The sequence below is a fragment of the Scyliorhinus canicula genome, chromosome 17, assembly GCF_902713615.1.
Source record: "Scyliorhinus canicula chromosome 17, sScyCan1.1, whole genome shotgun sequence".
NCBI lineage: Eukaryota > Metazoa > Chordata > Chondrichthyes > Carcharhiniformes > Scyliorhinidae > Scyliorhinus > Scyliorhinus canicula.
The window spans coordinates 24,439,941-24,464,848 of NC_052162.1; the positions used below are offsets into that span (position 1 = coordinate 24,439,941).

The following is a 24,908-nucleotide window of genomic DNA, read 5'->3' on the forward strand; positions in this document are numbered from 1 at the left end:
GAAAAAACTCTAAACTATTTTATTCTCTTTCTTCAGCAAACGAAAAAGGGGAAAGGAACTGCAAGGGTTACAGTGGACGAAACGTCTGTAACTAGCTCTGGGAAGTCCAGGCCAGAATCGGGAAAGAAGTATGGCAGAGGTTAAACATTTGTTCAACTTTCTAGCACTGTTGTTTCTAGTTCGGAAATCACAAGTCCACACTTTTAGCAAAACATATTTTACTGTATTACTGAGGTAAAAAGAAAATGAGCTGTTGTACCTATAACTCCTTGCACATCCTCAATACAGCTCCAAATATAAGTGATAGAAGATACCAAATTGTATTGCTTTATGGATGAGCAAGCGAACAATGTATCCTCCTGCCCCTTAGCAATACAACTGTTAGCCATGAATCGACAATTTAGGGCAGCACGGTAGCACAAGTGGATAGCACTGTGGCTTCACAACGCCAGGGTCACAGGTTCGATTTCCCCGCCGGGTCACTGTCTGTGCGGAGTCTGCACGTTCTCCCCTTGTTTGTGTGGGTTTCCTCCGGGTGCTCCAGTTTCCTCCCACAGTCCAAAGACGTGCAGGTTAGGTGGATTGGCCATGCTAAATTGCCCTTCGTGACCAAAAAGGTTAGGAGGGGTTATTGGGTGACATGGATAGGGTGGAAGTGAAGGCTTAAGTGGGTCGGAGCAGACTTGATGAGCTGAATGGCCTCCTTCTGCACTGTATGTTCTATGTTATGATACGTTGGGGTAGGAGAACAACTTACATTTGTATGAGAATTTCTATAAATTAATGCAAAAACAGGAAAGTTCAAATCAAGAGGGAGGTTAGAGTGTTAGATAGAACAGATTGGAGAAGTTAGGACTGCTTTTCTTCGAGAAACTGTTCCCACTTGTGAAAGAATAATAAAAGACAGGGCACTGATTTAAAGTAATTGCCAAACGAAGCAAATGCGACATTTTTTTGTGCAGCGAGTGGTTGGTATCTGGAATGCCTGAGTGCGGTGAAGGCTGTTTCAATCGACTTATTTAAAAAGGAAGAATGTGCAGGATGAAGAGGAGAAGGTGGGAGAATAGTGCTAAGGGGATTGCTCATTCGGGGAGTTGGTGCAGGCACAGTGACCTCCTTCTGTGATGTAACTATTTTGTGATTCTGTGAAATCTGGATTACAATTGCAATCTCCATTTTTAAAAGAGGTGGGGTTAGGAGCTGCTTGGAAAGTTGGCCTGCTCCCAGGAGGCAGGTTGATCATTTAAATAATAGAACAAGTCTACATGCCTCATACCTATGGACCACTTTAAATTTAACTCTTGCTGGCTTGATTTCCCATACTTGCAGTTACTTGGAGCCAAGATCTTCCGCATCCAGGGGTTACATGTCTTTCCTGTAGAATCCAACGTCACAACCGTCTGTGACTGGACAACACCCTCCCAATCTCCTTCCCACTCTCTGCCAAGCCCTCCAACATCCCACCTCCCCATCCCAACGATATCCGATCTCCCACCCCAAGGCTTCTGATTCTGTCCTCCGGGATTAATGACCACCCTTATTGAGACAAGCTTTCAGTTCCAGATTATTTTTTTTGTTACTAATTGAATTTTAGATCTATCAGCTGCCCTGGTAGGATTTGACCCCATTTCCCTGAGCATTAAACTAGGCCTCTCGATTCGTAGTCCAGTGACAATCTGCTCAAACACCACTTTCCATTTCCCCCCCATACCCCTGCAAACCTTTCCTCTGCTTATCCTGGTTCTTTATCTCTTTTGAAAGAGAATCTGCCTCCACGACACTCTCAGGCAGTGCATTCCAGATCATAACCACTCACTGTGTAAAAAAGAATTTTCTTGTGTCACATTGCTTCTGTTGTCAATTGTCTTAAATCGGTGCTTGGAATATAGTAATCTATTGGCAAGATATTTAACGCTGATGAATTCATTGTGAATTATCAGTACAGCTGTTCAAGGATTTCTTATAGGTTCTTAAATGTGAGAAAAGATTTATGGAACAAAGACTTGGTGCCAAAGTCTCCATTTGAGAAATTAAGTGCTGACGCTGAGACTGAATCGCGATTGTTCCGATCGGAAGAAAGCAGTGACGGTCCCGGAGCAATTAAGGTTCCATTAATGGGCTAGCACCAGCGCCATGAAGAACTTGCGCAATTCCGATGCATGCCCTCATCCCAGCTAAGGTGATGGCACTGGTTGCACTGGAGCACACCCATCCCGTTGATGGGTCGGCTAGGGCCAGAGAGTACCTAGGGGGTGACGTGGGTGGGCCACCCATGGCGCTAAGTTCTCAGTGGGCAGTCAGCGGCGTGCGCAGTCGCATGGCTGCCTTGCAGGCTGTGGCAATGGCGGTCTGTGCTCGGCCTCCCCGATCCCACCACCCACCTCCGAGCCGGCTCCCGCTACTCCCCCCAACCCTGGCAGACCCCCCCCCCCCCGCCAACCCGGCCAGCGGCACAATTATCAGCACACTCTAGCGATGTTGGACATTGTTTGTACCCCCTCCCCTACCCTCAGTAGCCACGGGCGAATTCTCCGCCCAATTGTGTTTCCCGATTCCGGCGTCGGCCGATGGAGAAACACGCCCTTTATTTCTGAGAGTTTGGAAAGAAGATTACCAGCCAGGTACTAAGATTTTTTTTAAAACAGGGGAAATTGAACTCGTAAGAGCAGGTAATAATCTAAATAAAATTAATTCTACAGCACTCCCAACTTAACTGTACTTATGGCTGCTATAATTGGTGTAGAGGGAGAGCAATGATATCCTATTTTAACTTCTATCTGTTGATCAAACCCATTCATGTGATCGGTATTTTCCCACCTTTAAATAATTGTTACTAAATAATTTATTTGGAATGACCAACTTTAATGTCTTTCTGGGTTAAATAATGTTCTGTGATTTTTCTTCTTAACCATTTGAATGAACTTCGCAAAAACATTTCCCAATAGAATTTGTTCTGAAAACAATTGATGTGACCATCAATTCACAAAACACGTGATTGGAAGTGAACAGTGGTTTTAATAATCTTACAACAGAGTCTGCCTGCGACGAGATGAACTGGCAGCAGGCTCACAACTGCAAAGCTTTATACTTCTGGTTAGTGGGAGGAGCTATGGGTGGAGCCGTGGGTGGAGCCAAGGGTGGAGCCCAGTACAAACTCCTCATCTCCCCCTATGGGCAGAGCCGCACAACAGCTCGGATACAGAGCCCACAAGGACACAATACATATACTGGAACACAGTGTGAATTAGTAGGTTTATAATTCACCACATTCACCCCCTGTAAAAAAATCAAGTCCGGCGGGGGTGATGGGTCTACAAATTGAGCCGGTCCAGCGGCTAAGTCGTCCTTTGCGATCGGCGAAGCACCGGGGTTGCAGCCTTTTTGGGTGGCTGGGTGGCGGCGGTCGGTGAGGGTACGATAGTGGACTCCGGGGGTGATTCGGTCCGAGCTTCGTACCCGACTGGTTCGACTGGCGACGGGGAGCGCCGGAAACCCATACACGCGGGGGCGCAGAGCACGGGCAGTGAACTTGTAGGAGTGGGGGTGCAGGGCGCGGAGTGTTGTGCGGGGTGTAGTGTGAGGGGTACCTCGGCGGTAGTAGTGCTGGGATTGGATCCTGCAGGCGCAAGGTCCCGGAGGGAAACAGTGTCCTGACGGCCGTCAGGGTATTCGATGAAAGCGTATTGGGGGTTGGAGTGGGTTAGGAGCACTCTTTCTACGAGTGGGTCAGTTTTGTGTGCCCGGATGTGCTACCGGAGGAGAACCGGACTTGGTGTCTTCAACCATGCTGGGAGTGAAACCCCTGTGGTAGTGCCCCTAGAAAAAACAAATAGCCGTTCGTGAGGGGTCTGGTTGGTGGCTGTGCATAGGAGGGACCTAATAGCATGGAGCGCGTCAGGGAGGACTCCCTGCCAATGGGAGGTCGGGAGATTCCTGGACCGGAGGGTCAGTAGGACGGTCTTCCAGACCGTCGCGTTCTCCCTCTCCACCTGCCCGTTCCCCCTGGGGTTGTAGCTGGTAGTCCTGCTCGAGGCGATGCCCTTGTGGAGCAGGTACTGACGCAGCTCGTCGCTCATAAAGGACAAACCCCTATCGCTGTGCACGTAGCTGGGGAACCCGAACAGGGTGAAGATACTGTGCAGGGCTCTGATGACTGTGTGGGAGGTCATATCGGGGCACGGGATGGCAAAGGGGAAGCGGGGAACCCGTCGATGACGTTCAGGAAGTACACATTCCGATTGGTCGAGGGGAGTGGCCCTTTGAAATTGATGCTCAGGCGTTCAAAGGGCCGGGTGGCCTTTACCAGGTGGGCCCTGTCTGGTCTATAGAAGTGCGGTTTGCACTCCGCACAGATCAGGCAATCTCTGGTGATGGCTTTTACCTCCTCGGTGGAGTAAGGCAGATTTCAGGCTCTGTTGTAGTGGGCGAGCCGGGTGACCCCCGGATGGCAGAGGTCATTGTGGATAGCTTTCAGGCGGTCGTCTTGCGCGCTGGCGCACGTGCCGCGGGACAGGGCATCTGGGGCTCGTTGAACTTACCCGGTCGATACATAATATCGTATTTGTAGGTGGAGAGTTCGATCCTCCACCGTAGGATCTTATCATTTTTAATTTTGCCCCTTTGTGAGTTGTCAAACATGAAGGCAACTGATCTTTGGTCGGTGATGAGGGTGAACCTCCTACCTGCGAGGTAGTGCCTCCTGTGTCGTATAGCTTCCACGATGGCTTGTGCTTCCTTTTCAACTGAGGAGTGTCGAAGTTCCGAAGCGGAGAGGGCTCGGGAGAAAAAGGCGACTGGTCTCCCTGCCTGATTTAGAGTGGCGGCGAGAGCGACCTCTGAGGCATCGCTCTCTACCTGAAAGGTGACGGATTCATCCACCGCCCGCATGGCCGCTTTGGCGATGTCCACCTTGATGCAGGTGAAGGCCTGGCGAGCCTCATCTGACAGAGGAAAGAGTGTGGCCTTAAATAGTGAGCGGGCTTTGTCCCCATAATGAGGGACCCACTGGGCATAATATGAGAAAAATCCCAGGCATCTTTTGAGGGCCCTGGGACAATGAGGGAGAGGGAGACAAATACGTTCCGGGTCTGGGCCCAGGACTCCGTTTTCCACGACATAGCCGAGGATGGCTAGCCTGGTCGTGCGGAAAACGCATTTCTCCGTGTTATACGTGAGGTTGAGTTTCTGGGCAGTCTGGAGAAATCGATGGAGATTAGCGTCGTGGTCCTGCTGATCATGGCCGCAGATGTCCAAGTACGGAAACGTGGCCCGCAGCCCGTACTGGTCCACCATTCGGTCCATTGCTCATTGGAACACCGAGACCCCATTCGTGACGCCAAAGGGAACCCGGAGGAAATGGAAGAGGCGGCCATCTGCCTCGAACGCCGTGTAGTGGCGGTCCTCCGGGCGGATTGTGAGCTGGCGGTATGCAAACTTCAGATCCACCGTGGAGAAGATACGATACTGGCCGATCTGATTCACCATGTCTGCAATCCTGGGGAGGGGGTACGCATCAAGGAGCGTGAACCGGTTAATGGTTTGGCTATAGTCCACTACCATTCGGAATTTTTCCCTGGTCTTGATGACTACCACCTGAGCTCTCCAGGGGCTATTACTGGCCTCTATGATCCCCTCACGTAGGAGCCTATGGACTTCGGTTCTGATAAACACACTGTCCTGCAGGCTGTACCGCCTGCTGCGAGTGGCTACGGGTTTGCAGTCCGGAGTGAGATTGGCAAAGAGTGGAGGGGGGTCGATTTTTAGCGTCGCTAGACTGCAGATAGTGAGTGGAGGTAGGGGCCCGCCGAAGCTGAGTGTGAGGCTTTTGAGGTTACACTGGATGTCGAGTCCCAGTAAGAGTGGGGCGCAGTGTTCGGGGAGTACGTATAGCTGGAAGTTTGAGTAGCTGGCGCCCTGAATCGTTAGGGTCGCGACGGTGCGCCCTTGGAGGTGAACAGAGTGTGAGCCCAAAGCGAGGGAGATAGTTTGCCGTGCATGGAAGATAGGGAGCGAACAGCATCTTACCAGATCTGGGTGTACGAAGCTCTCTGTGCTCCCGGAGTCGAAAAGGTACGGTGTACAGTACCCATTGATTTTAAAGGTCATCATCGAGTTGCGGAGGTGTTTCGGACGTGACTGGTCCAACGTAACCACGCTGAGTTGTGGGTAGTTGGCGGCTCGATCAGCTGTGCTGGAGTGGCCCCGTGATGACTGTCAGCTGAGGTCGTAGTCGTTGAGATGAATTTCAGTGTTTGAAGAGGCTGGATCCCAAGATGGCCGCCCCGTGAATCGCACGTGGCGGGCGGCGAGGAAGATGGCGTCCAAGATGGTCGCCCCCATGAGTCACACATGGCCGGCCGCGTGGAGGAGGGTTGCCAAGATGGCGGCCCCCATGAGTCGCATGTGTCGGGTGGGGGCGGAGTCGGCATTCAGGCCGCAGCATTTCGGGGCCTGCGGGCCTGAGAGTTTTGGAAGCGAGTGCTCTGGGCTGCGGGAGAGTTTGGAGTGGGGGATTTCTTCGGCAGGCAGACCCGGACATAGTGTCCTTTGCGACCGCAGCTGCTTCAGGTCGCGTTGCGGGCCGGGCAGTGCTGCCGTGGGTGTTGGGGCTGCCCACAGAAATGGCACACTGGAGCTGCGTAGTGGGTGGGTGGCCGCACGGCGCAGGCCTGGGGCAGTCGCTGGTCGGGGGCCCATGATGGGGTTGCTTGGTCCGCGGGGAACGAGGTGAGGCTGCGGAACGAGACCTCCATGATTGTAGCTAACTCTACAGTGTCCTCCAAGTTCTGGGCCCCTTTTTCAAGCAACCGCTGGCGCACATAGTTTGACCTGAACCCTGCCACGTACACATCTCGGACAGCGAGCTCCATATGTTGGGCGGCTGATACAGCTTGATAATTGCAGTCCCGAGCTAAGGCTTTTAAATCGCGCAGGAATTCTTCCAGCGACTCCGCGGGGCACTGGCGGCGGGTCGTAAAAATGTGGCGCGCGTAGACCTCGTTGATGGGCCTCACGTACATTCGATCGAGCATGGCCAGGGCCTCCATATACGAGGAAGTACTGTTAAGTTGAGTACAGATACGGTGGCTCACCCTTGCGTGCAGTAGTCTGAGTTTCTGCTCCTCCGTAGTTTCTGAAGTGCTTGATTCAGCCAGGTAGGCCTTGAAACATCTGAGCCAGTGTAGAAAGATTTATTTCGCCTCTGCAGCCTGCAGGTCGAGATCTAGTCGATCAGGTTTGAGGGCTGATTCCATAGTAGTTTTCTTTAAGTTTCCTAAGATTATTAAATTGATGTGACCATCAATTCACAAGACACGTGATTGGAAGTGAACAGTGGTTTTAATAATCTTACAACAGAGTCTGCCTGCGACGGGATGAACTGGCAGCAGGCTCACAACTGCAAAGCTTTATACTTCTGGTTAGTGGGAGGAGCTATGGGTGGAGCCATGGGCGGAGCCAAGGGTGGAGCCCAGTACAAACTCCTCATCTCCCCCTATGGGCAGAGCCGCGCAACGGCTCGGATACAGAGCCCACAAGGACACAATACATATACTGGAACACAGTGTGAATTAGTAGGTTTATAATTCACCACATTCATCCCCTATTAAAAAAATCAACTCCGGCGGGGGTGATGGGTCTACAAATTGAGCCGGTCCAGCGGCTAAGTCGTCCTTTGCGATCGGCGAAGCACCGGGGTTGCAGCCTTTTCGGGTGGCTGGGTGGGGGCGGTCGGTGAGGGTACGATAGTGGACTCCGGGGGTGATTCGGTCCGAGCTTCATACCCGACTGGTTCGACTGGCGACGGGGAGCACCGGAAACCCATACACGCGGGGGCGCGGAGCACGGGCAGTGAACCTGTAGGAGTGGGGGTGCAGGGCGCGGAGTGTTGTGCGGGGTGTAGTGTGAGGGGTACCTCGGCGGTAGTAGTGGTGGGATTGGATCCTGCAGGCGCAAGGTCCCGGAGGGAAACAGTGTCCTGACGGCCGTCAGGGTATTCGATGAAAGCGTATTGGGGGTTGGAGTGGAATAGGAGCACTCTTTCTATGAGTGGGTCAGTTTTGTGTGCCCGGATGTGCTACCGGAGGAGAACCAGACTTGGTGTCTTCAACCATGCTGGGAGCGAAACCCCCGTGGTAGTGCCCCTAGAAACAACAAATAGCCGTTCGTGAGGGGTCTGGTTGGTGGCTGTGCATAGGAGGGACCTAATAGCATGGAGCGCGTCGGGGAGGACGTGACAAGATGAACTGGCAGCAGGCTCACGACTGCAAAGCTTTATACTTCCGGTTAGTGGGAGGAGCCATGGGCGGAGCCAAGGATGGAGCCAAGTTCAAACTCCTCATCTCCCCCTATGGGCAGAGCCGCGCAACGGCTCACATACAGAGCCCACAAGGACACAATACATATACTGGAACACAGTGTGAATTAGTAGGTTTATATTTCACCACAACAATCAATACGTTTTATTTTATTTTTAGGAGGACGGTGATGTACTTTTAACATCTTTTGGCCTGGGGATGTCAGTTTTCCTGCAAAGCAAGAATAAATGGTGCCAGGTGAGTGTCTGGTATTCTTTTTCCCCCTATTTCCTCTCTCTTCTTCAGTCCACACAGTCTCAAACGGATTCATTCCCAACAGCACAAACAACCACTGTTCCTCAGTCCCCACATGGGTCAGAGATCAGGACATGAATTACTAACCAGATTGCTACCCTTTTCACTGGCCCCCTTTTAAAGGGGCACCCACAATAATCACCCAGATCATCCAAGAGAAAGGAACCGTAGCAAATTAAATGAGAATATTGTTTTCCTCCATCCGCTACATCCTGCAGTCCCTCCTGTGTCAATGGCTGTGGAGGGTTTTTATCAGACTGGCAGAGATTGTGTGATATGCCATCTGTAATGAACTCCAAGTGGCTTTATTGGTTGGCCAATTGGAGTATGAGCTCCCTCAATGATAGCCCATATAATCACCTGTGTAGGCTTTGTGAGCCAGTCTTAAGTTGACTGGACTGCTAGCAGCACTGTTTGTAGCTGCTCCTGTAATATCGTTATTGTAAATAAATATTGGTGTGGTGACGGAACTCCTGCCTCCCGTGGATTACTACAGTGGCGACGAGGTAAACTACGAATTTTGCGGAGACCAGCTGCCGCACTCGGAGGGTAAGCCTTGCCATTTTAAAAATGCCGTTTTTTGGGAGGTTAGAGGCATTCGACCCGGCTATTGAGGACTGGTCCCAGTATGTGGAGAGAATGTGTTACTTCTTCCGGGCAAATGATATACTGATGGACGAAAGGAGACGGCTTATCCTGCTGTCGGCGTGTGGACCCTCCGCTTTCGCCATTATACGTAGTCTGACTTATCCCGATGCGCCAGACACGAAAACTTTCCAAGAAGTAACGGAATTGGTGAAAGAGCACTATGACCCAAAACCACCCCTTATTTTGCGTAGGTACAGATTCTACACAGCGAAGCGGGAAGACAGGGAGTCAGTCACGAATTTCTTGACCCGCCTGAGAAGGCTGGCGGAAAAATGTGAGTTCGGCCCGACGCTAAATGAAATGCTTCGGGACCGGTTAGTGTGTGGTATAAACGACCTCACAATACAGAAACGCCTGTTGGCGGAAACGGAGCTAGACTGCAGGCAAGCGTTACAGCTCGCACTGTCCCTAGAAAAGGCAGCAAATGGGGCGCAGGAACTACAGGGCACGCCAATGGAGGTAGATACCTGTAAGAGGGACTACCACAACGGGTCCTGCTACCAGATAGCCGCTCTCAGGAAAAACCTGAGGAATAGAGGGAAAAAGGAAAACCCCAGAACTGCCCCCAAGTCTGCCATGACTAACTGGAGACAGAGGGAAGTACCGGCTGAGGCTCCCCCAACAGAGAAGGACCGTTTCTGGCACCAGACAGAGTGGGGTAACAACGACAGAAACCCTAGAAGGAGGTGGCAAAAGAGGAATAGCAGGTGGGGACGCAGGGAAGTACACAACCTAGACGCCCCATCCTCCTCCGAAGGGGAACAGTTATATAATATTACAACGAAGAAAGCAGAACCCATTAGGATTACCCCACGGGTGAATGGGCGGCCGACAATAATGGAAATAGGCACGGGTGCGGCCGTATCAGTAATGGGAGTGGCAGCATTTAGAAAAATCAAAGATGGACTCCAGCCACTAACCCTAGCAAAAACATCGACAAAACTTAAAACCTACACGGGGGAACCCCTGGAAGTTCTAGGCACGACTCATGTACCTGTGGAATATGAGAAACAATTGCTCAGACTACCGTTGAGGTAGAGGGCTCCGGACCGAGCTTAATTGGACAGAACTGGCTGAAAGACCTAAAATTAGATTGGATGAAAAATTTTCCAGAGTTGAAGTGGGCAGTTGAGTGGAGTACTCCAAAAATACCCGGAGGTCTTCCAGGAAGGTTTGGGGGAAATCATAGGCGCCAAAGCAACTTTGCACGTAGACCCAGAAGCCCTTCCGAAATTTTGTAAGGCCAGGCCGGTACCTTTTGCATTAAGAAAGAAAGTAGATGACGAAATAGAAAGGTTACGGCGCGACGGCATTATCAGACCAGTACAATTCTCGGAATGGGCAGTGCCGGTGGTACCAATTTTGAAGCCAGACAGCTCGATACGTCTTTGTGGAGATTTCAATCAGACAGTAAACAAATATGCACTGCTGGACAACTACCCAATCCCGAAAATAGACGACCTGTATGCCAAATTGGCAGGTGGGCTTTTGTTCACAAAACTAGACATGAGCCATGCCTACCTGCAGTTAAAACTGGACAAGGGCTCCCAAAAGTTCGCTACGATCAACACCCTGAAGGGCCTTTTTCGTTATACTAGGCTACCTTTTGAAGTGTCATCAGCCTGCGCTATATTCCAGCATACGATGGGAAATATTCTGCAGGGACTACCGCAGGTGGCGATTTATTTGGACGATGTCTTAATCACGGGTAGGACAAACAGGGAACACTTAAGGAACCTGGAGGAAGTGCTCAGGTGTTTCGCAAAGGCAGGAGTACGGCTAAAAAGGGAAAAATGTGTTTTTCTGGCCCCACAAGTGACGTACCTGGGATATAAAGTAGACGAGTCAGGCTTACATCCATTAGAAGACAGAGTAAGGGCAATAAAAGAAGCCCCAGCTCCCACCACGGTCCAGGTGTTACAATCATTTCTAGGGTTGATAACCTATTATGGAAAATTTATTGAAAATAGGGCGTCCATCCTAGAACCCCTCCACCAGCTACTAAAAAAGGGGCAAGAATGGAAATGGTCCACCCGCCAAAACCGAGCATTTAGGGACATTAAGGAACAGCTGTCATCCGAAAATGTCCTAGAGCATTATGACCCAAGGAAGGAGTTGGTGGTCACTTGTGATGCATCCCCATACGGGGTAGGAGCCGTCTTAGCCCATAGAGGAAGGAATGGGGAAGAACAGCCAATAGCCTATGCTTCGAGGACCTTGGCGATGGCTGAGAGGAAGTACGCCCAAATCGAGAAGGAAGGACTGGCGGTGATATTCGCAGTAAAAAAATTTCACCAGTATCTGTATGGGCGGAAATTCACCATAGTGACGGACCATAAGCCGTTATTAGGGTTATTAAAAGAAGACAAGTCAATACCCCCGATTGCATCAGCTAGAATCCAACGCTGGGCGTTGCTACTGGCGGCATACAGATACGTTCTGGAGCACAGACCGGGAACGCGAGTAGCACATGCAGATGCTTTGAGCAGACTTCCCCTCCCGGACACTCCGCCGCAAATACCAAAAGTAGAGGAGCCAGTAATGACTCTAAATTTTTTGGACACCCTACCAGTAGACACACAACATATTCGGTTGTGGACGCAAAAAGACCCAGTTTTAGCCAAGATGAAGCATTTACTGCTAACAGGGGAACTAGAAAGACTAGTGGAGCCCCAGATGCACCCATACTGGAGCAGGAGGGACCAAATAACCGTAGAAGATGGTATCCTATTATGGGGAGCCCGGGTAATCATCCCAGCTCAGGGCCGTTAGGCAATCTTAACTAAGTTACATCACGGACACCCAGGGGTGTCTAAAACGAAGATGCTACCTCGAAGCTACGTTTGGTGGCCAGGTTTGGACACAGACATAGCAGCCTTGGTACGTCAGTGCCAGGAGTGCCAACAGGGGCAAAGTGTGCCACCAGCGGCGCCATTGCACCCGTGGGAATGGCCAGGCAGACCGTGGACCCACCTGCATATTGACCATGCCGGCCCTTTTCATGGGCCCAATGTTTTTGGTGATAGTGGACGCCCACTTCAAATGGCTGGACGTCCACCGGGTAAACACGGCAAGCACAGCATCGACAATGGAAAAGCTCAGGGCCTCGTTTGCAACACAGGGACTTCCGGAGGTATCGGTGTCGGACAATGGAACGGCATTCACAAGTGGGGAATTTGGAAAATTCCTGAAGGAAAACGGAGTCCGTCACATCAAAACGGCCCCTTACCATCCAGCGACCAACGGCCTGGCAGAGAGAGCGGTCCAGACACTTAAAGCGGGACTCAAGAAGCAGCCGGCAGCGTCAATAGACACAAAGCTCTCCCGCTGGCTGTTTGATTACAGCACCACACCGCATTCCACAATGGGCATACCGCCAGCTGAACTTTTAATGGGAAGGCGGCTGCGAATGAGGCTGAGTCTCCTTTTCCCAAATTTAACGGGGAAAGTGGAGAAACATCAGGAGGCCCAACGCAGGGGGCATGATAATAGTCGGCAGCAGAGACATTTCCAGGTGGGGGCACCGGTTTGGGTCAAGAATTATGGGAATGGACCAACGTGGGTCAAAGGCACGCTAGAGTCCCAAACAGGGCCCATATCCTCTGAGGTTTCAATAGGAGGTAAGGTGCTGAAGAAACACCTAGACCAAATAAGGGCAGCGGAACCACACCTGGAGGCAGGCGAAGCAGGACCGCCTCAAGCTGGGATAGCCCAGACGGAAAGGAAACCCACACCCCAGCCCCGAGCAATTTCTCCAGACCCCGTCATCCAGTCATCAGAGTCAGAGATGGACACACTCGACGAGGCCGCCGCGACACCTCTCCCCGAGGAAGAGGAAGAATAACTTCCAAGGAGGTCGTCAAGGAAAAGACGGGCACCTATAAGGTACACCTCGCCCACTTCGGAGAACGACCCGGCGGACGACACAGAGGTGACAGACCCAGACATGAGGAGCAGGAAGAAGCTCAGAGGAATGCCAGCTGGCAGGAATTCCTCGGACCTTGGGGGGAGGGGTGTAATGAACTCCAATTGGCTTTATTGGTTGGCCAATTGGAGTATGAGCTCCCTCAATGATAACTCATTGAGGGGGCCCATATAATCACCTGTGTAGGCTTTGTGAGCCAGTCTTAAGTTGACTGGGCTGCTAGCAGCACTGTTTGTAGCTGCTCCTGTAATACCGTTATTGTAAATAAATATTGGTGTGGTGACGGAACTCCTGCCTCCTGTGGATTACTACACCATCAATAAACACACGATGAGCGAAGAACGTAACTGAGGCTTTAATACACTAAACAGCAAGCCTCCTGCCTCTGGTCCCGAACTGGGTCGGAGAAGCGGAGACTTGCCACCATTATACATGAGCCCGAGGGGAGGAGTCACAGGCGGAGCCACAGGCGGAGCCAGCCTGGACAAGCCCAGGCATTAACAGCACAACACAATGCAATCCAGTGGTTTACCACACTGTGTGCCCCTTCGTCAAGACATTCTGGGCGTGGACAAGGCTAAGGAAGACAAAGAACCAGAACAAACAACCCCAGCATTTGCACCAAATATGCATCCGTCTGTCGACACCTTGGCCAAACCTGGAGCAGAGTCAAGAGGAGATTGTAAACCAATTTCTAAAGCCTCTAAAACATGCCTGAACTTGCCGGGCTATTACTGCCAATATTTGGTAGATTTCGTGCCCTGCAAGCTGCAACTATTTAGCAAAGTCTTTTTTGCAACTGCGCAGCTGACTGTGATTTAAATCTTGAGGAACGAAAGGTAAAAGGAGTTCGAACCTCAGAATTTCTAGATAATGTTGACTTTGGTCTCGTGCCTTGGCAAATTGGCAGAATCTGTGCTGGAGCTCAAAATCTAGAGAGTGACGGAGATGCAACCCCACTCCCCCCCCCCCCCCCCCCCCCCTTAACCACATAAAAGACTGATGCAATAGGCCAGATTTATCCAGTGGATTTCAGGACTACAATGTAAGGATTTTGTTTGGAGGTCACTTTTGCCAGGACGGGGTCAGATTCATGATTTTACCAGGGGAAGCCTCGGAACGGGCCATCTCCGGGATTGTCATTCAATTAAGAATGGCAAGCGGGCATCCAGTGCTGCTCGCTGAATCAGTGGGCTGGCTGTTCCTCCTGGAGAGGTGGCCGCTGCTGGGACAGGCTCGAGAGGATCGAGAGGGTGTCTCTCTGTGTTGAGCCTCTTTGGGACATGGAGCTGCCGGTTTAGATGACTTCCCCTGCCCCCTAGTGGATGACCGCAGGAAGGCTGCTTCCATGAAGCATGCTTCCTCCCCAGGCAGGGGGATGTGCTGCACCATCAGCTCAATGCGGGCGAGCCCGAAGAATCGACCTGACTAGGGTCCTTAAGTATTTAAATGGACTGCCTGGCAAACAGTGGTGGGTGGCTGCTCTACGTCTGGTCTTGGGACTAGAAAACAGTGCTGACCGGTGACAGGACTGCATTGGAGAGCACTCTGCTATTTTCCTACACCACCGCCACCCCTTGCCCAACAGGGCTGTGCAACTCCTACACAATATATATGTTTTTTTTTGGGGGGGGAGGGAGGTCAGCTAACAAGGGTGCATCTGCAAGATGGTTTGAAGAAGGGAGATCAGACACTGAGCTGAAGTTATGGAAGAACCAAGTGAGGTAGCCTGTGCATAAGAAATGCAATAAAATGATAGCTCTATTGGGTTGCAGAGGGAGCGAATTAAAGTAAATCTAACAAATGTTCTGTCACCCTATTACAGGACTGGTTATCTTTCCAGGCGTTGTAGAATCAGATGGTTTTGAGTGAGGGGAAAGTTCAAGCAGGAAGAGATTGGTGTGTTTTTGTCATGATAACCCTCTGCTCTGCTAATTTAATAAGAATAATTGACATAAATCATTCCTCTCAATCTCACACAAAATATATTACAGGAGGGATATTATATTGCATTAACCACAGACCTGAGGATCGTTACACATCATTTTTAGGCTTTCAATGTATTTTTATTGAGCTTGAGATGTGAAGATTATTGTACAAATAATGAGTATTTTGTTAGCTGATTGTGATAATGAACTGTAAACACTAGGGGACAGTAAAAGGAAAGAAAAGGATTATTTTGCAACGTCTATCCTTGTTTAAGGGGAGTTTATACAGCAATCAAAACTTGCATTGGTTTCAATTTCTGACTTAATTTTGTTCACAGTTGTGAATAAATGTAAAATAATTTTAAAAATTTAAAAATCAAATCATAAAATGAAAAAGGTGGGAAAAATCTGGGAAGAGTAGTACAATAGGAAAACAGTTAGTTAAATTCTTTCAAACTGATTCTTAAAAAGACTTGATGGTGTAACTCCCTTAATAGCAAAGTGTCTTCCATCCTTCTAGCTGATTTACACCATCTGCACTGTGACACTGTGACGATGGTTGATGAGATTTTTTGCACAGTAGGGATCTCAATATGCCTGTAATTTATTCCACGGACATCTGTTCATATTTTGTAATACAAGGTACTTTTCTTTCCTTCATAAAGAGCAGTTGCAAATTAGTCAAAACGCTTCTCCCTGGGAGGCAACACTGAGATTGCTTTAGCACGCGGATGTGACATCCTTTCAGGATGGAAGAGAAAGTGCGCCACATAAAAGTGTCAAGTACCAACTGAACCTGGTTTATTCTGGTTTCTTTTCTACTTACACTCATACACAAATGTCCACAAGAAGACACTGTGAAACGGTGTAGAGTACGTCAAGTAATAGAAAAGATCAGAATCTTTGCAACATGGAAATAGCCAGCTAGATTGCGGCAGAGGCTGTTCATTGTGATATATAGCCATTCAATATGGGTTGAGGTGTTTCCAATGAATCAAACAAAATTTAGTATACTTTGTTTGCTGTTTATGAGTTCCCAGAGGAAACTGTGTTTGACAACAGACCTCAGTTCTGTTCAGAATAATTAGCAACATTCATGAGGATGAATGGGGCAAAATGCATCATATCATCCTGCTTCAAATGGAGCAGCAGAGCGTACATATAAAGTGTTCTCTTCCACCATAATGAAAAAGTTACATTGTTGCATGATGGTGCTTCACCGTTTTAGGTTTGGCTGTGGTGTCTCAATGATGAGATCTTGAGACTTACATGTTTAAACATGAATCATTTATGATGAATCTTTAACTATTTACAGATCCAAGTTAATGTCATACTGTTGATCTCCATGCAGGCTGTTTCTAGAATGTTCTCTGATTCTATTACCATGTGACTCTATACATAATACTGTGGGCAGGTGCTATTCTCCAGTCCGACATTAACCCTTGCTCTGTTGACCTTTAGACTACAATAACATGCAAGCACATAAAACATCATGCAACCATATACAAAAGTTCAAATTCCCTACAGTTTATGTACATTTCTTGTTTCTCAGTTATTTATAAATTCAGCTTAACCACTGGTTTCCTACTCCAAAGAGGGTATCTCCTTTCTTGACCTAAACATTCCGAGCTTGGAAAGAATCTTGACTCATTTTGACCTGAGTCTGAAGGGAGAAGTCATCTCCAACATGGACTGATTTTCAATTGGGTTTTCCACTTCATCAGACATGTCTGTCCATCTCTGACTGAATCTTCCTGGTAGGCACTTCAACCACTTATGATGAGCTTTCACTCTAACCTGCTGGTTGAACGTCAGACACTCTTTCTTTAGCTCTACCCGTACCATGACTCTCTTTTTGCCGATATTGTTATGTCTTCCACTGACTGTGCTGAATGTGGCTTCAGCAATGAAAACTCTTGTTCTCGATTCTCTTCTAAGACACAATTCAGCTGGCATTCTACCGTTACTGTGTGAGGTGTTTTAGCGTAACTTTCTAAAATGCCTGTTGGTGTTTCAATGATGTAAGACGTTTCCCCCATAATGTTTCTAGCATTTTCTTAACAAGGGCGTTCTTAGCAGTTTTACTGTGAGCTCTGCTCTTTTGAGAAGTCACAAGCAGCTACAAGCTGCACAAAATATCAAGAATTTTACTCTTTGTTGCTCAATTCATTAGAACCCCTTGATCCACTTTGATTAGTTATCTATCACAATGAATCATTGTTTCCCTTCAAATTCTGAAAATCTAAGTGCAGCCTGTGCCACACTTCAGCTCGTAATTTCCATGGTAACAAAGGTACTAATGGTGGATTGTTTTCTATTGTTTAACATACTCCACACTATCGACTTATCTAACCCTGGCCACCAAAGACAGCCTCTCACTGTACTCTTAGTCAAGTTTAATCCAAAGGGTTGATCATGAAGACAACATAGGTTGGCACAATTTCACAGTGGTTAGCACTGCTGCCTCACAGCGCCAGTGTCCCAGATTCAATTCCAGCCTTGGGTGGCGATGTGGAGTTGGCACGTTCTCCTCATGTCTGCATGGGTTTCCTTGAGGTGCTCCGGTTCCCTCCCACAGTCCAAAGTTGTGCAGGTTAGGCCGATTGGCCATCATCAATTGCCGCTTAGTGCCCAGGCGTGTGCAGGTTATGTTTTGGAGTTAGGGCGGGTGGATGGGTAGAGTGCGCATTCAAAGGGTTGGTGCTGCCCCAATGGGCTGAATGGCCCTCTTTCTGCACTGTAGGGATTCTACGAACCGTAATAAATACCTTTCAGAAATAATAACACTGGTTCCCCACCAAATACCACCTTTATCAACTGACAACTCATTCTTTTGCATTAATGAGACCTGATTTCTACATCCAGTATCTGTGTTGGCCACCCATTTGCAATGTAGTCAAATGTCCTTGCCAACATAGGGCCTTACAAGTTGTTCTATCAATGTAATCTTCTGTGGCTGGCAACTCGTCTGTGCATGAAAAGAAAAATACAGCTCCCTGTTGGCTGTACCTTTGATGGGGATGGTAATTTGGACATCACATCAGAATTACAATGCTCTTCTGATTGTCTCCACTTAATGTCTTACTGATGAGCAGACAAAATCAATGCCCATTTCTACATTCTGACTGCAGCTAAAGTGGATACTGGAGACATGGGTTCAAAATAGCCGTCAACGGGTCATGATCGATTTTGATTGTGAAACTTTGACTCTACAGTTTTCGGGAGCTGCAATGTGGCAAGTGATTAGCACTGTTGCCTCACAGCACCAGGGGTCCGGGTTCAATTCCAGCCTTGGGTGACTGTGTGGAGTTTGCACTTTTTCCCCGTGTCTGTGTGGGTTTCCTCCGGGTGCTCCGGTTTCCTCCCGAAGTCCAAAGATGTGCAGGTTAGATGGGGTTACGGTAATAGGGCAGGGGGAGTGGACCCATTTAGGCTGCTCTTTCAGAGGGTTTGTGCAGACATGATGGGCTGAATGGCCTCCTTCTGCACTGTAGAGATTCTATGAAATCTTCTTACTCCAAAAATCAAAGACAAATGTTTAACATTCCATCAAATTCCCCTCACCGACACTGCGGGGGCATGAGGCAAATGCAGTTGGTCTCTCCTCACCATTGACCAACACATGAGAGATCACAGCACCTATTCAATATGGAGAGGCATCACATGACAACTTCATATTTTTGCAATATACCAGCATCTACAAAGTGACTTTCACACAACCTGAGGTTTTGTCACACTCCCTTGTCCGGTTCTATGGAGCACCTTTCCTCAATTGCATGCAATTGTATGGATTTACCGTATAAATCTACTAAACGCAAAAAAAAAGACCTGAGCCAGAATTCTTCGGCCATTGCGATTCTCTTTTCCCGCTGGCAGCGCACCCCCGCCAATGGGTTTCCCGGTGGTGTGGAGTGGCTTGGATGGGAAATCCCATTAAGAAGCGGCGGAAGGAGAGAACCCGCCACCAGAGAACTGGGCGCCGCCGAGAAACACACGGCTGGGGGACCGGAGAATCCAGCCCCTGAACTCAGAGAGACCCTGAGGGTGTAGCATAATTCTCATTGCTTGAACCTTACTCTTGGTAGGATGCAACCCACCCTTGCCTACCCTGTGACCCATATACTCTACAGGGATCTGTAGCATTTCACATTTGTGTGCTTTCGCCCAAACTCCATGCTGTTCCAAACGTTGCGGCAACTTTTTCGGTCTCGTCATGGGTCTGCCTGTTTGGAGCCAAAATAACCAATCAACAATTACTCCCCGAATTCCTTGCAAAATTTGATTCATTACCCCTTGAAAACATCCGGGGGCTTAAGAAAAGCCAGATGGCAGCCAAAGAAACTGAAAAAGATCCGTGGGTTTGTAAATAGTCAAATATGACTTGGCCTCATTGTCAAACTCAGGTTGCAGATAGACATTTGGCAGATAAATGTCGAACGTAAATTTAGTAGCGTTAATAAAATTAGTTTAGCTCATCAAAAGAGCTTTGTGTATCTTTGTAATCACTACACATTCCATCCTGGAAACCCCTCACAGAGATCACCACAAACTCTTGTTCTACTTCCACCCTTTGAGCATAGGCTACTGGACAAAGCTTGCAGTAAGCTTGCTCTCCTCTGAACCCTTTGACCTTGAATCCGGTTGCCGATTTCAACAAACATCTGAGGATACTCAGTGATCACATCATCCTGCATTGTGAATTTTGTCTTTGCGCAGAAAAACATGTTTCAGTTTAATTTAAGTGCTGTGAACCAGGGGTGGGCTTCTCCGACCCCCCCCCCCCCCCCCCCCCCCCCCCCTCCCCGGCAGGGTCAGAGAATCGCCCGGGGCCGGCGTCAATCCTGCCCCTGCCGTGTCCCGAATTCTCCGCCACCCGAGATTCGGTGTGGGCGGGAATCGCGGCGCGCCGGTTGGTGGGCCCCCCACGACGATTGTCCAGCCCGCGATGGGCCGAAGTCCCGCCACTGACAAGCCTCTCCCGCCGGCGTGGATTAAACCACCTACCTTACCGGCGGGATTGGCGGCGCGGGCAGGCGCCGGGGTCCTGCGGGGGGGTCGTGGGGCGATCTGACCCCTCGGGTTGCCCCCGCGGTGGCCTGGCCCCTAAAGGTGCTGGAGTGGTTCACGCCACTCCAACACACCGGGACCCCCCGCCCCGCCGGGTAGGGGAGATCCCGGCCCAGTTTCTTCCCAACAAGGCTTCACCAGAATGATTCTGAGAATATGATCAGCAAATTCAACCATGCGTTCACTGATTTTAGTGCACTACCGTTCGCCAATGAGATACAATTTGAAGAAGATGCATTAACTAAGGCACCAATACAAACTATTAGTAGTGAAATTTCTGAAGATGTAGATCTGCATGTCAATCTCATTTCTACCCTACCACCCAAAACCATAAATTATCGAGAAGGTAGAAGAACCTACCAATGGGGTAAATCCCATGGTACGTGTGGAACAAAAAATGATTATGCTCGTATGGGCATGGATCCCAAAGATCCTTGTGAAAAAAGTGTACATAGTGTAAAACAAACATTACAGAAAGAAATGGAAAGCCAATCTGATCCATACCTCATGAAATCACGTTACAAAGTGTTACCATTGTCACATGGTAGATCGCCAGCAGAGTTACTCATGTATAGAAGTTGCATACTTGGGGCAAAAGGAGGAGAATGCAGTGGTACTGCAGGAATTGCAAAACATTAAAGCAAACCAAAAGCAGTTCTATGATAGAGTGCCCAGAACTTTACCACCTCTGAGCAGTGATGGCATTGTGAGCGTAGAAGATTCAGGCACTTGGTCAAGAAAAGCCAATGTACTTGAAGATGTAGCACCTCGTTGGTACAATATACAGACACAAAGGGTTAGTTCTAAGAAGAAATCGTTGCGCACTCTTGAAAACCAGAAAAGATTTTCACAACATGATGGATGACGAATCTATGTCAGAATCAATGTCAGCTGCAGTGTCAGATAGTTCAGCAGTTCCTGAGCATGTGAATGTGGTGGAGAACATTGAATCTACAAGTTCTGAGCAGCAAGGTCAAACTTTGAGAAGATCAACCAGAGTCTGAAGAAAACCTGATAGACTCAATTTATAGATTTTGACTATTTGTACATTCTATGCTTCCTGTTCTTGTGTAATATATGATATATATATATATTTTGTTAAACCAGTTTTAGAAATTAAAATAAAATACTGTTTGACTCACATGATATCACCTGAAAATATACTGATGGTGATGTATTAATTTATTCCTTCAAAGGAAAGGGGATGGAGTGATATCATGGTTGTGTTGTAATTCACCGTCTGACCACTAGGAGTCTCACTAGTTATTTCATAGAATGTACAGTGCAGAAGCAGGCCATTTGGCGCATCGAGTCCGCACTGGCTCTTGGAAAGAGCACCTTACCCAAGCCCACACCCCCACCCTATCCCCATAACCCTGTAAGCCCACCCAACATTAAGGGCAATTTTGGACACTCAGGGCAATTTAGCATGGCCAATCCACCTAACCTGCACATCTTTGGACTGTGGGAGGAAACCGGAGCACCCGGAGGAAACCCACGCAGACACGGGGAGAACGTGCAGACTCCGCACAGACAGTGACCCAAGCCGGGAATCGAACCTGGGACCCTGGAGCTGTGAAGCAATTGTGCTAACCACTGTGCTATCGTGCTGCGTGATAAGTGAATGTTAGAATCAGGTGACCTCAGACTGACTGGAAAGCAAGGAAGAGAGAGATTGTTTGTGCATGTTCATACTGTTATTCATCTGTTGCTTTGTAAATAGTTGACCCACAGTTCATGTTAATAAATTGTTTACAGCTTTAGCTACAAGTGTTCTTGTAATATAAATCAGGCCATCTGACAAAAACATTACAAATGCCACTGCACCACCGCCTCCCCTTAAGTGCTACCTTTGTGTTGCAATCAGTAGGTGTTGGAGAATACACAAGGACTTGTTTAGTTTTCCTGGGACTCAGCTATTCATTATTCTGCATATCCACAAAGAACGTAATCATAGAAATGCACAACCGCTATGCTTTCAATATCACCAGAACTGGCCAGAACTCATCGAAGCCATGAGAATATCCATCAAGTAATTTAAACTTCATTTGACTTCCAGCATTCACAACATTTGGCTTATACATTGGCAAATTGGTTTTGTGGTTAAATGTGAAATACTGCCACTGGAACATCAATCCAAGTCCACCCTAGAATGAGAGAATTAAAGACCCCAATGTCCGCTGGCTGAAAGGGTCATAGATGATATGAAATTAAATAAGTTCAATGGTTTCAGTCAAGCTCTGAGACCGATAGCACCAAACCTGCAGCAAATCAGTGATTTTGCCAAGCATGTCACAGGGTGGTTAGAGTAGAAGGTGAAACGCTTTCACACTGGTGTACTATTGCTCTTTGGAAGTTACAACTGAGGCACGTTGTTGGGACGAACAGAATCTGTATTCGGGGCACTCCTCAGGCCATATTGATACCTTCCCTTGATGTTCTGTCCATCAAGAGAGGTTTCCCAATAGGCACTATTGGGTGGTGAGACTCCCTACTGGGAGCACACATTCAATAAAGCAGCCCTATCGAGTAAAGAAGGGAAGGCTTGACGATGGCATTGGATGTTTAAGGTGGAGTCTGTTATTCCACTGTATTAATATCCTCCACCTCACACAGAATTCATAATAGGAAAATAGAGGAAATAGTATAATGGGTTAAAGTAACACAGCTCTTTATTGTTTAAAGTTGGAGTGAGGCAATGACTGGATTTTATGATTCTGTCAGGAAACAGGTATTTTTACGTAATCTAAGGGGAGCGATCGAATGGAAACATTTCTACGTGTCATTTCAGGTGGGTTTGGCTGGGAGTTTCATCTCGGCTCTGTCGGTGAGTTCCTAACCACTATCTAACTATACTTGTCACTTTTTTGGGCCCTGGGGAGTTTCTGATTGGTTTAACCTGCACTTAGGGCATGATTTAATGGCCGCGTTGTGCTCAAGCGAGAGCCCGACAAGGCCGGTAGATTGTGGGAGATGCCAAAAACGGCCCCGCTGCTCCTGAAAAGTAGCTTGCCATGGCACAGCAAAGCTGATAGAAACCGGGAGAACCCGCTCTCGAGATCTACCCAGCTCAAAATGCCGAGCGAGATCTAACGTGATCTCGCAAGACTCTGCAATGTAAATACTGCCTATTGTGGGACCACTTTTTAACAGATGGAATGGCACTCATGGGGGTCACCCAGGGGATCAGGGGCCGCCACGTGCATGCCCTTTGGGCAGGATGGTATCCTGGTACTGCTGATGCCACCTATGCACCCTGGTACTGCTAGTCTGGCACCCTGGCAGGCTGGCAGTGACACTTGGGTGCCAGCCTGGCACTACCAAGATGACCAGGGGGCACTTCCAGTTGGCAGGGGATCTGCCAGGGTGCTAGGTTGGCACTGCCAAGGCACGAAGCTGGCATTTTCTACACGGTTGCGATTGGGCCAGAGATGCCCTGCATGAGGTGGGGGTGCGGGGACCTTCCCATTGTCCATTTGGGCTTGAGGTGACTCGGAGATCTGGTGCTCGTCAGTGTACAAATGGGGCTCTGTGCGTCCTCGCCCGCGTGTTTTCCATTGAGCCCCTTATCAAACACGAGTCACGTTTTATAGCCGTGTATATCTCAGCACTGCGCGTGCCGGCAAAACACGTGGCTAAACCTGCTCACTGTGGTACTTTGTTCTCATTTAAATAAACCACGCCTAATTAACGGGAGCCACCCCCTATCTAAGGAGTACACGTGATCTAACCGCCTCCCCAGCAAGTGGTCGGACACCAATTAGTAAACCCTCTGAAAAAATGAAGTTGGCGGACGGGCTGCGTGGGGATCCAAGGTGGTGAATAACCATCTTCACTCCCGGGCAATGAGCCCGGGGGCACTGGGGGTTTCTGCCCCGGCGCTAAGGGTGGGGAGCAGCCCATCAGGGGCCAGTCTCGGTTGGAGTGTCTCACCGTTGGTGGTGGGGGCGGGGTGGAGGTGGGTGTTTCAGCACCCGCGTGTCCACCATGCCACCCCCTGGATCGTGTGCTCCCATTCCAGGGGCAATCCCAGCCTCTACCTGTCTGCCCCATCGCACACCAATAACTCCCACTGACCCCGGAGGCCTCTGGCTGCGCAGCTGAAGGCTATTTCTAACAGGGAATTGGCAATCGTGGTTAAGTGAGCACTTCACACCTCCCAAGTGGATCCCCTTGGGTAGGCGTGCCATGTAGCAAGTGGGAGTTATTGCCCAGCATCCCAGTCAGAACGTGATACCTGGACACTGTGCCTGCACATTGCGGAAGGCAACACCGTAGACACAGCGGCCAACACCCGAATATCCAGGGGCTGGACCCTCCACCGGGGTCATCGTGGCGACCAGAGGGTGGGTGTCTGCACAAGGGAGGGGACTAGCGCCCGATCAGGACAATTACGTGCAGGTGTCTGGGATACAGGATGTGGGGTCCGGTGAGCAGGGGCTCCTGTTGCAGCCGGGGGTGCGTGAACAGGGCGTGTCGGGTGGCAGGGACTGGGGGGGGGGGTTGCTGAGATGAGGGAGAATGGAGGGTCACAGGGTGGAAGACACCGCTGGTTGTCAGTCTCACACCCTCTCCTAAACCTTACAGATATTACGCGGGATGGATGATATCTCGGACCCCGCGGAAGCCGCCCGCGTGGTGCTGCTGGCAGTCCGGACACTGGAGAAGGCCGCAGCAGCAGCGTCTGCACAGGCTTCAGGTGGTGGCCCATGTGCAGGGCCCTGCCCCACA

General features: G+C 49.3%; 1 protein-coding gene across 4 annotated transcripts in view; it reads left to right on the top strand.

The window, feature by feature from the left end:
• c17hxorf65 (chromosome 17 CXorf65 homolog) overlaps positions 1–24,908 on the top strand; it is an 81,262-nt gene that overhangs the window by 51,696 nt on the left and 4,658 nt on the right. For 2 of the 4 annotated variants that reach the window (XM_038776001.1, XM_038776004.1), the window contains 2 exons: positions 37–139; positions 8,475–8,552. In XM_038776001.1, the coding sequence (XP_038631929.1) occupies positions 37–139; positions 8,475–8,485 (114 nt within the window). In that variant the 3' untranslated portion in view covers positions 8,486–8,552. Of the gene's footprint in view, positions 1–36; positions 140–8,474; positions 8,553–15,007; positions 15,082–22,901; positions 22,969–24,908 lie in introns of all 4 variants that reach the window. The other 2 variants (XM_038776003.1, XM_038776002.1) reach the window with 2 other exon arrangements.